General features: G+C 37.7%; 1 protein-coding gene across 1 annotated transcript in view; it reads right to left on the reverse strand.

Moving 5' to 3' along the window:
* nfat5 (nuclear factor of activated T cells 5) overlaps nucleotides 1–12,227 on the reverse strand; it is a 136,902-nt gene that overhangs the window by 32,361 nt on the left and 92,314 nt on the right. The window contains 3 exon segments of the mRNA XM_033035729.1: nucleotides 1,056–1,188; nucleotides 4,419–4,474; nucleotides 8,911–9,045. Coding sequence (XP_032891620.1) covers nucleotides 1,056–1,188; nucleotides 4,419–4,474; nucleotides 8,911–9,045 — 324 coding nt within the window.

The raw sequence follows: 12,227 nt of genomic DNA on the forward strand, positions 1-12,227 counted from the left end.
ACTTTTACTATAAATATTTGTATTTAGGTATGTTGCTTTAAAATAATCAAATGTAATAAATTGAATCCATTAACACAGAAAACCACAAATCTCTTTGTTATGTGCCTTGACGAAGATGCATTGGGCCCCAAGGAACACATTAAAAAAATCAATACTCTTAACTTCTTTTGGAAAGGTATATAGATATGCAGGAAATGGAGGGACATGGATCACGTGCAGGCACAGGAGATTAGTTTAACTTGGCATCATGTTTGACTGAGATGAGAAAAAAAATTTTCACGCAGAGAATGGTGAATCTGTGGAATTCTCTGCCACAGAAGGTAGTTAAGGCCAGTTCATTGGCTATATTTAAGATGGAGTTAGATGTGGCCCTTGTGGCTAAAGGGATCAGGGGGTATGGAGAGAAGGCAGGTACAGGATACTGAGTTGGATGATCAGCCATGATCATATTGAATGGCGGTGCAGGCTCGAAGGGCCGAATGGCCTACTCCTGCACCTATTTTCTATGTTTCTATGTTTGGCACAGACATTGTGGACCAAAGGGCTTGTTCCTGTACTGTACTGCTTTATGTATTAACTTGCAGACAAAAGCAACTACATTTAAAAGAGGGCCACCAAAATTAAATCAACCTAGAAAAATTAACATACAAAATAATCCTAAACAAATAGAATGCAAATGTCAATGTTGTGGGAGGCTGGATACATATGTAGATTTTGGTTAATCCCAAAACAGTAACATATGTTTTAAGATTGATCTGTTTGGAATCAGAATTTAAAAAATCTGAATATTGGAATCAGATCCAAAAATTGTAAATTAATTTAGTTACAGCATAACATTGTGTGAAGCTAATAACCTTTCCACTCCTGCTCATTTTTCAGCTGGGAATCAATTCTATTAATGACATTAACATCTGATCTGTACAGTGACTTTCAGCAAAGTTATGAGGTTTAATAAAGCATATGCTTCTGATGATGATAACTGATTGTTTTTTTTTTTGTCCTTTTCGATAAAAGATTAGTTAGAAAAAGAAGCAAACCTTTATTGAACAACCCACCCAGATCTGGAGTGAAGGTAAAAGGCTGTACTTCATGTGATCTTCCAGCATTGGTTATGACATATATGCCAATTGAAACTGGTGTTGTTATAAGTTGATTATGGTATGGAGGAACTTTCACAATAAGGTGATTCTTTGAAAAGAAGATAAGAAAACAAAATCACATGACTGATGATTACAGTTAAACAAAAAGTTCAAGAGCTTTTAAGCTTTAATCATTAAAACACTTATTTAAAGGTTTAAGTATCATGTACAATTCTACTCAAGCAATCTAATGAAGGATGAATGATCCTACAATGAATGCAGAGAAGATTGATAACAATGGTTCTATGCACGAGTGATTTTAACTAATACATCTGATTGAAAAATGTTGGATTATTCTCCTTGGAACAAGGTAAATTGAGGAGAGGATGTGAGGAATTTAGTTTTTAACTCAATAGTTCTGATTTGGAATTTGCTGTCTGCAGTGATGATGGATGTAGATCAATCAGTCATCAAAAGTATACAATATAATTTAAGAGAGAATAATATGCAGATCTTTGGAGCAAAAATAGGCAAATGGGGATTACCAAAATTATTCTGAAAAGGAGCCAGCATAGACTCAATTGCCCAGATGACTTTCTTTCAGATAACTGGAAACAGCAGTGAATCTCAAAATGGATATGAAACCAACATGCTCTAAAAGCAAGGCTCTGTAAATATGGCTAGCACAAATGAAAATATTATTTTAGTCGCAAGACATACAGATGTTAGCCAGGAATCCCACCTGCGTGTGCCAAATTGAAACATACCTTTGCTTTGTACCAACAGCAAATTTATCTTCAGTACCTCCATCGACATCAAATAACCTGTAAACGTTTAGAGGCCCCAGCACTGAGCTCTTTGGCATAGCACTCATGGGATCTCATAGCATACGATCCATTTTATGTCTCTTCTTTTTCCTGTTAGCCAACCAATCTTCTGAGTTAGATATAGCTCTTAGGGCTAACGGAATCAAGGGATATGGGGAGAAAGCAGGAATGGGGTACTGATTTTGGATGATCAGCCATGATCATATTGAATGGCAGTGCTGGCTCGAAGGGCCAAATGGCCTACACCTGCACCTATTTTCTACGTTTCTATGCAGGGTAATATGGTGTCTTCATTATTCTTTCCGGCAGAGTGTTCCAGAGCCCAGCACTCTTTATTGATAAAAGTTTTCCTCAACTCACTTCTAACCCGTCTAGTAATTAATTTCTGGATATGCCCCTTATCTGTTGACCTCCCAATTAAAGGGAAACAGATCACGGGGAGAATGTACAAATTCCATACAGACAGTACTGGATCGAACCCGGGTTTCTGGAGCTGTGAGGCAGCAACTCTACTGCTGCGCCACCGTTCTGCCCTCTTCAAATTGTTCAACTTTGGAGGGAGTGGTGACAAGTGACGAAAGCACTGCTAGTTCTCAACTCAAGATATAATCAGTACCAAAAGTATCAATGTGAAGCTACTGAATGGCTATTGACAAAGGGAATATCCCTGATAGAATGAGGCCAAGAGTTCTGTGGAAATAACCTATCACTGTGGTCATTCGGTTCATGGGTTCATGGGAGCTGTTAGACAGAAGGAATCTGGAGAAAAGCACTTAAAAGCTGTGAAATCAGGGGAGTTAGTGTGAGAACATAATCAGTGGAATATAAAATTTATGAAAAACAGATCGTCATAATTGTAGTTAGGAAACATCATAATAGTTTAAGTGAATAGCATTGATGACTACATCGGGGCTACGTCCTGCACCATGCAGAACTAACGGACTTAATGAACTTCACTACTAATTTTCTTCCTGCACTCAAATTCACTTATCTAGACTACACTTCTTCACACCCTGCCTCCTACTCTATCACCAACTCCCAGTTCCTCCGTCTATTTTGCATCTGCGCCCAAGATGAGGTGTTCCATACAAGGCTCATTCTTTAGGGAACGGGGGTTTCCCTCTTCCATCATAGATGCCCACACAAGGGTATCCTTGATATCCCGCAGCTCCACACTTGCTCTCAATCCCCCCAGTTGTAACAGGGACAGAGACCCCTGGTCCACACCTTTCACCCCATTAGCCGTCACATAATCCTCCGACATTTCCGCCACCTCCAACGAGATCCCACCATCAACCACATCTTCCCATCTGCACCCCTTTTAGCAGGGACCATTCCCTCCGCAATTCCCTGGTTAACTAATCCCTCCCACCCAAACCACCCCCTCTCCAGGTACTTTCCCTTGCAACCACCCCGTCCCCGCTTGATTCTATCCAAGGACTGCGATAGTCTTTTCTGGTGAGGCAGAGGTTCACTTGCACATCCTCCAACGTCATCTACCAGATCCGCTGTTCCAGGTGTGGACTCTTATTTTCGGCGAGACCAAGGGCAGGCTCGGCGATCGTTTCGCTGAACACCTCCGCTCAGTCTGCCTAAACCTACCTGATTTGCCGGTTGCTAAACACTTTAACTCCCCCTCCCATTCCCAAACTGACCTGGGCCTCCTCCATTGTCAGAGTGAGGCCCAGCTCAAATTGGAGGAACAGCACCTCATATTTTGCTTGGGCGGCTGACACCGCAGCAGTATGAACATCGACTTCTCTAACTTCAAATAACCCTCCCATCAACCTCACTGTCCCAATTCCACTTTATCTCTTTGCTTTGTAGTCACCTTCTCCTAGCTAACAATGATCTATTCTACATTTCCCTTGATCCTAGTTTCCTTTTCACACCCTACCCTTCCATATCTCTGTATCTCCCTCTGCCATGACTCTCAATCTGAAGAAGGGTCTCAACCCGAAACATCACCCATTCCTTTTCTCCAGAGATGCTGCCTGTCCTTCACTACAGCATTTTGTGTCTATCTGCAGCTGTAAATATCCAGTTCAATTTTCTGAGGGGTGCCCAGTCACGATCATTGCTGTAATCTAACTAATGCATATACGTCCAATTTCTAAGTACTAATTTGCAGCCGAGATAAAAATGCATTGTTTTCCCATTTAACTGATAATCTCTCAGTGCAGTGAAGACTGGAAGTCGGGTTTGATGTTAACTCTTATCACCATCCATTGTCGGCCTAGATGTCTTCTACTTTGTAAATCTCTACTGACAAAATCAAGGGCACCATGCCACCTAAACTGAAGATAAAGTTTGGAAGCAAGAAATCCAAAGTAAATATATTATATGGTTACATAAGCATTTTGCACACAACTTTATAGAAATGACAGGATGGAAATGTGCAAACCCACAAAGTGTTAAGAGAGATCAGTATTTTATAGAACATAAAGGCAGAGTAAATTTGAATGTTAACACCTTTTTCATGAAAAAAATGCTTTTAACTCTTTAAGCTCACCTGATGAAAAAGTTCCATGTCTATTTCAGCTTCTGAATTCCAAGAATCGTTGTCATCTACATAAAATCAGAAATATTAAAATGTTAATATAAGATCTAACAGTAGTTTGTTTTCCTAGTATGTTGATTTGATAGCATTTATTATTTTCCATTCATAAATCCATGCTGACTCTCAGAATCTTACATCATGGAAGAGGCCCTTCTGCCAAATTCGTCCATGACAACCAAGATGTCCCAATTAAGCTAATCCCATGTTTGCCCATGTTTGGTCCATATCCCTCCAAACCTTTAATATCCATGCACTGGTCCAAATATCTTTTAAATGCTGTTATGGTACCTGCCTCAACTACCTCCTCTGGTGGCTCATTCTACAATCCCACCACCCACTGAGTGAAAAATGTGCCTCTCCGATTCCTATTAAACCTTAAAACTATGGCCTCTGCTTCCTGAATCCCCTACTCCTAAATAAATAAAAATTCTGTTCATTCACCCTATCTATTCTCATGATTTTATACACATTTCTTTAAGACCATCCCTCAGCCTCCTGTGCTCCAAGGAATAAAGTCCGAGCCTGCCAACCTTTCCCGAAAACTCAGGCCTCGGAGTCCTGGCAACAACCTCGTAAAACATCTCTCAATACCTTTGATCTGAATTGAATCTTTACGAGAGTAGGGTGACCAAAACTGAACATAATACTCCAAGTGTGGCCTCACCAACATATTGTCCAACAGTAACATAACATCCCAACCTCTGTACTCAATTCCCTGACTGGTAAAGGTCAGCATGCCAAAAGCATCTTCACTACCCTATCCACCATTGATGCCACTTTCAGTGAACTATGTACTTATACTTTGAGATACCTCTGCTCTACAATACTACCCAGGGCCCTGCCTTTTATTGTGAAAGTAGTGCCCTGATTTGACTTACCAAAATGCAACACCTTGCACTTAACCCAATTAAATTCCATTTGCCATTCCTCAGCCATTTGCCCAGCTGAAAAGACACCGCTCTAATTTACAATAACCAATTTCAATGTTTACAATTCCACCAATTTTAATGTTAACCGACAATTTACTAAACATCCCTTTACATTCTCATCCAAATCATTGACAATGATGACAAACAGAAATAGGCTCAGCTCTGATCCTGAGACATACCACGACCACTTGCCTCTTCTGGAAAACTATCTTCCATCACACCACATGCATTCTACTATGAAACCAATTATGTATCCAGTTAGCATGCTCTCTGGATCCTATGCAATCTAACCTTCCTGTGCAGCCTACCATGTAGAACTTTATCAAAGGCCTTTCTGAAGTCCACATAAATTACGCCTACAGTCCTGCCCTTGTCAAATGTCATGGTTAATTAAAAAACTGAATCAAATTTGAGAGTGACATAATTTGCCACGCACTAAACCAAGCTAACTATCCCTATTCAGCCCATCTTTCCAAATATATTTTACCCTTCAGAATCCTCGCCACTAATTTTTGAACCACAGATGTTAGGCTTACTGGTCTATAGTTCCCAGCATTTGTGAAGGGAATGGACATGACATTTTGGGTCAGGACTGCCTCAGATTGAGTGGAGTAGTGAGGAGAAAGTTGGAAAAGAGAGGTAGAGTTAGAACAAAGCCCGGCTGTGATAGTAGATGCAGGCGAGGGGAGGGTGATTGGCAGATGGGTGGAGTATGTGACAAAGGCTAAAGATGAAAAGGAGACGAAAGCATGTCAGATAAGGAAAGAAGAGGAGTGAAATGTAAAGCCAGAGGGAGGCATAAAGGTGACAGGGAAGGGGGGGGGGGGAAGAGATAAAAGGGAAATATGGGACAGGATGGGAGATGTGCATGCAGAGGAGGGGAAAGAAGAAGGGCCACGGTTGGTCGGAGATGGTGGTACTATTCAAAATTGGAGAAATTAATGTTGGGTAGCTTACAGCCGAATAGTATGAATACTGACCTACTGAGTTCCCATAGAACTTTTTCTTACTTCATGTGTTTTTTGAGCTTCTGTGGAATAGTTTAAGGGGACCAATGAAAAGGTGAGAGTGAGAGTTGGATAAAGAATTAAAATGAAAGGGATGCAAGGGGGAGATGTATGGCCGCGTGTGGTAGTGGGGTAACACTGAAAGTGGTGTAAATCAGAAAATGTTCTGTCTGCTATGGACACTGGTGGGGCTGAGGGTAGTCTGCATGGGGAGAAAGCAGCAGTGTTGGAAGTAAATCAGATGCAGCTGAAAGTCATTTCAGAAGTGAAAATAGGATGGAAATTGGCAGATATCTTTTGGATTTTATATGAGCAGCTAGCAATTCCAATAGAGTGATCAATATACTGATAAAAGAGGTGAAGAGGGAGCCAGTGTAGGGCTGAAACATGGGCATTTCCATGCTTTCCACAAAGATGCAGGCATAATTCTGAACATGTGGATTGCTACCTTGATTTGATGGGAGTTGTGTTTCAGGAGGACTTGTTTGCATCTTATACAAACAACATATTTTGTTTACCTTCTTCTCTGTTCTCAATCACCTTTTTATCTCTTCCCCTGCAATTAGCAAACCCTCTCCAGCTGCACCATCTTCATCATTTCTATCTCTCTCAGTGCCCACTCTATCACTGACATTCTATTTGTTCTCCCAATCCCTCGCACTCTCTGCAACTTAAAACATAGTCTGAAGAAGGGTCCCAACCCGAAACATCGCCTCCACAGCTGCTGCCTGACCAGCTGAGTTACACCAGCACTTTGTGTTTTGCTCAAGGTTCCAACATCTGCAGTTCCTTGTGTCTTCTCTTAAAACAGTGCTTGTTTTCTAGATGCCCCTTGCCTGGTCAAAGGTCCTTAACTTGAAACATTAACTTTGATTCTTTCTCTATTGATGTTGCTTGACCAGCTGAGTTTTTTTTCATCTAGTTTATTTTGCTATTAATTCATTTTGTTTCCAGATAATTTTACCTTTAGAAAGATTAACTCTTTGCTAAATTTTCCAGTCATGAACTATTTCTGGAACCACAGGACAGCAAATAGTTCATTCTTTTTCACCATCCTTCTCCACCTCAACCATTTCCCTTTGATATTTGCTCACATTACCATGACTAAGACCATCCAGTGTATTAGGATGTCTCAGTTCAGTATCTTCCAGTTAAGAATATTGCAGAATTGTATCACATCAACTTCAGTGAGTGATAAATTATTGAAATGCCATCCTTTAAATTAAATATTAAATTGAGAAAAATCATTTGCTCCAGTTTATCAAGTGAAATAAGATCATGTGATCACTGTTTAAAGGAAATCAGTTTGCCCTTCTTCATCAAAATCACACAACAGATTGTGTATTGCTGTTTACTGGATCTTGCAGGCATGGAGTCCTTACTATGTTTGTCTATGGGAGCAACAGGCCTTGTACCTCAGAAAAAAATGTGTGCACTGAGATGTGGCAGTCTGATAAAATGCTATGTAAATATCACTGAAGAAAATATAGGGGATTTTTCTGGAAACTCTTAGTTAAATATAACATTAACTATTTCAAACCCTTAAAAGCAAGTTACAAATGACCTTGCATTGTTTTATTCCTAATTTATTGTTCATTCAAATGCAAACTGCTTATAAACCTGGTTTAGTATCACCTGGAGCTAAAAGCTCACAATTTTAATTTACTTCACAAGAACATATGAAACTTTTGCCTTTGAAAGCATTATAATCCAGGATAATTTATAAGAAAAATCTTTGAATATTTGACCAGATATATTCTGCAAAAGTAGTTCTAGATTGGATTCATTAATTGCCTACTCCTTTTAAAAATGACTTGATTTAAATCAACTAAACTGAATTTTAAGTATTTGCACAGATTAACAAAGACCACACAATTCAAGTTAAATCTTTATTAAAAACATCTTGATGTTGTAAGGCATTGTATGGTACTTGATCATTTTAACTGCTATATGTAGTTTTAATAAATGCATACAATATTATTTGAGAAAGAAATCTCCATAATTTGAATTTGAAGGGATTTGAAATGATTTATTCTTTGTTTTGCAGACTTCGTTTTCAACACGTAGTAGAATAGAACTAGAAACGGCTAATTTCTGAGTAAAAAAGATTGTAGCGATTACACACCTGAATTCAAGTTTTACTGCAAAATAAGTAAAGACATGATACTCACTATTCTGAAGCCAAATACACAGGCTCAGTCAACTGGTGGCTTGTTTTCCGTGGTGTCCCATTATACAACTTATATAATTAGTATTATGCTGTATTATGCGTATATACGTTGTTACACTGGACAGTTTGAAATCATATTGGAGCATGGTGCAACATGCAATCTGCAGTTGCCGACACCATTATAAAAAAAACTAATATGCCTGGAGGTAGTTGTTTGTTTGAAAAAATGGTTGAACCACTTAACATGAAATGGAGCTAACCACTAATCCCATTCATATTATGCATATACAGTTTTGATGGTTTCTTGTAATGCCAGACTACTCAAATAATTAATTCACCTGAATTGTTTTCCTGAAAAATAACTTTTGTGCCTTTCAAAAAGTTTTTTCCAATCAGAAATAAATCTTCACCTCCTTTCACTGAACAAGTATGTAGGCTTTTTTTCAATATCTCAGGTGCTCCTGCTGGTTGAGCTTTAATGAAAAAAGAAACACAAAATCAGTTTCTAATCTATGAAATGTGCACATGTGCACACGAACTTTGAGACAAAATGAAAATTCCGAAGGATTTTGCAAATCGCAGTACAAAATGGGAATAAGATTATTTTGTGCTTAAAATGTTCAATTATTTCTAAATGAGAAATCTATTACAAAAAAACAAAGCAAATTATTACATTTTAACTTTACATGTACTTTTCATATAGGCACCTCACATATTGTTTCTTAGGATTTTCATGCTTAATTTCTTAGCACGGTGCATCATCTTGAAAGTAAGCACTGTGATTAAACTTAAAATGGCAATAGTTATTTTTTCTAAGGCTAATTTCTGATTATCAAGGATCAATATCAATACATTAAAATGGCTTCAATTTTAAATTATTAGTGTTCAAGAAGGAACTGCAGATGCTGGAAGATCGAAGGTACACAAAAATGCTGGAGAAACTCAGCGGGTGCAACAGCATCTATGGAGCGAAGGAAATAGGCGACGTTTCGGGCCGAACCCTGGTTTCAGCCCGAAACGTCGCCTATTTCCTTCGCTCCATAGATGCTGCTGCACCCGCTGAGTTTCTCCAGCATTTTTGTGTACCTTTTAAATTATTAGTGTCTGTTTTATAAGGTGTGTTAATCAATGTAGGCAAACATTGTTCGACCCAAAACATCACCCATTCCTTCATTCCAGAAATGCTGCCTATCCCGCTGAGTTACTCCAGCACTTTGTGTCTAATCTTCAGGAAACATTAAATGGCTTTAGGGTTTTAAAAATGATTTTACTGACCATGAACCAAGGGGAGAAATGAGACAAGTATGATAATGCGAACAAATTTAATTCCTTATTCTACCAAATCTAAATTCTAAAAGGTGTAGAAATAATATTTCCTCTCAGGAACAGTAGTTAAGATTTTTTTTTAAACATGCTTATGTTAGCTTAACAGTAGTTCACACAAGGACATATTCAGTCTACTTGAGAATTGTAGCAGCACTCTTGCCTCTGAATAAAAGTACGATTTTAAGCCTCACTCCAAAACCATAACCTAAATTTACATTTCAGTGCAGTATTGTGCTTAACATTGGATGAGTCAATTTTCAAATCTGAGATTCATTCGAGAAAATTCTACTCTATCAGATTTTTTTTTAAAGAATAACATTGCAACAAACAAATAAAGGAAGGAAATTCTTCTGACACTGGTCAAATGTATCCTTTAAATAACAATGCAAAGGCAGATTATTTAGTCACTTACTTCAAACCAGCAGAAGATCCTGCTAAAAATGTTCTGCCTATTTTCTGACATGTTTGGAATTGAATTCCTTTGATAGCATTTTTCTAAAAACCTCCGTTTGAGAATCTAGAGTGCATCAGTGGAACTCAAAATTGAATAGCAGCAGAATTAGGAGCTTGAGAATAATGAGACAAACAAACTGTGGCTCAAGGTCATGCATTGCAACCATCTAAGTCAATAGAATGGACAATGATAACTAAAGCACCCAGATTCATCAATTTACTGAGCATAGGTACCACACAGAAAAGCATACTCAATTAAAAAAAAGACAAATTTATATAATTGTAGGGAAGTTTTATGCTATGTCAAAATCTTTTGAAAGAGAAAAAAGTATGTTGCATGGAATATTTTGAGCATGGGAGTGAAAAAACTGACCGACAATATTTTCTCGATAGATCTGTGTAAGCATGTGTAAATAATGATTTGAGTCAATATAAACTCAGTTGTGAGCACGGCTGTGCACATAAGAGTGTAACTAAGTAAATAATGTAAATGATGCAAGCACATCATGCTAGAGCTCCACATCTGTAAATTGTTTGAATATTTGCAAAGTCAATTAAATATACAATATATTAAGCTACTTTTCTCATATTACAATTCAAGAATATATCACATGCATCTTAAAAGTACTTATGAAACTAAGGAAGGCAATTCCTTGATTCACAGTAACACCATAGTAAAAAAACAGAACAAACTGGGTGGCTGTTCATTGCAAGTCAGTTCTTAAAATTGAAAGAGAGCCATTGTCCAGCAGAAATAACACTATTTTAATCTGTATCTAGGTTATTGGGAGAATTAAACTGGTCATGGGGATGGATGATTAAACTTCAATACTATTCTTGAGCATTGAGCTGCAAATACTAAATGCTAATAGTCGACATGAAACTATTTTTCTTTCCACTATATATGAATGGTAATACCTACAGGCATTAATTAAACGATTTAAATTCCAAAGGCATGCACCATGTGTTTTATCTAGGTACGATGCACAGGAAATATTATTACTTAGTTAACATTTAGCAGACAATAAATACTACAGATTTCACTTCAAATGTTAAATCCAGGTCCGTGTTTTGTGTCATTATATGAAAAGCAAGAACTTTAAAGAAATAGTTATAGTAAGTTAACAATGAATAATTAAACTATTTCCTTTTCATTAGTTTCAATCCACTTTATTATAATAATGTTTGACCTTCCAAGGAATTTAACATTACTATTGTCTATTTTCTCCGTGCATCAGAGCTTTGAACGAACATGCTGCTGAATTTGTTGACTATTTAGATAATTGGTCAGCAACTAATTCAAAAACAAGGAACTTCCTAGAAGAAATATTTACCACACTATAAATTATATAAAATATCTAATTTTCCCTTAAAATAAAAAACTGCAATTCCTATGGATTATTTCCCCCATAGATAAATGGATTATATGGTAGTTTGTAAATCACTGTTTGTACCAAGTGCTTGGATACACCAACTGAAAGGTAATGTTGCATTTTTGGGCATAGGTTAGCAATTGAGATCGACAGACTCCCAGTTAATCTACATTTCCTCTACCCTGCTTCATGTAAGGACTGCATTCTATTCTACCAATTTTTCAAACTCTGCACAATTTCAAGAAATGCAATATTTGCTCTTTTATCTCCTCTCTTTCTGCTCTCCAGGGGCACAAACACTTTCCAGATCTAACAATATTGCATTTCTTCCAATTTAATTTAATGTGTTCAATACTTACAATGTTCTCTTTGTTTTGTTTTTTTTTACAGAGTGGCTCCATTCATCATGCCAAGGTAATTGCCTGATGCTTTAATTTTCCTTCATAATTCTGCTCTAACCTGTCTTCAGCCCTCTACAATGACACTCAGTGTAGGATTGAGGA

The sequence above is a fragment of the Amblyraja radiata genome, chromosome 17 (assembly GCF_010909765.2).
Source record: "Amblyraja radiata isolate CabotCenter1 chromosome 17, sAmbRad1.1.pri, whole genome shotgun sequence".
Lineage (NCBI taxonomy): Eukaryota > Metazoa > Chordata > Chondrichthyes > Rajiformes > Rajidae > Amblyraja > Amblyraja radiata.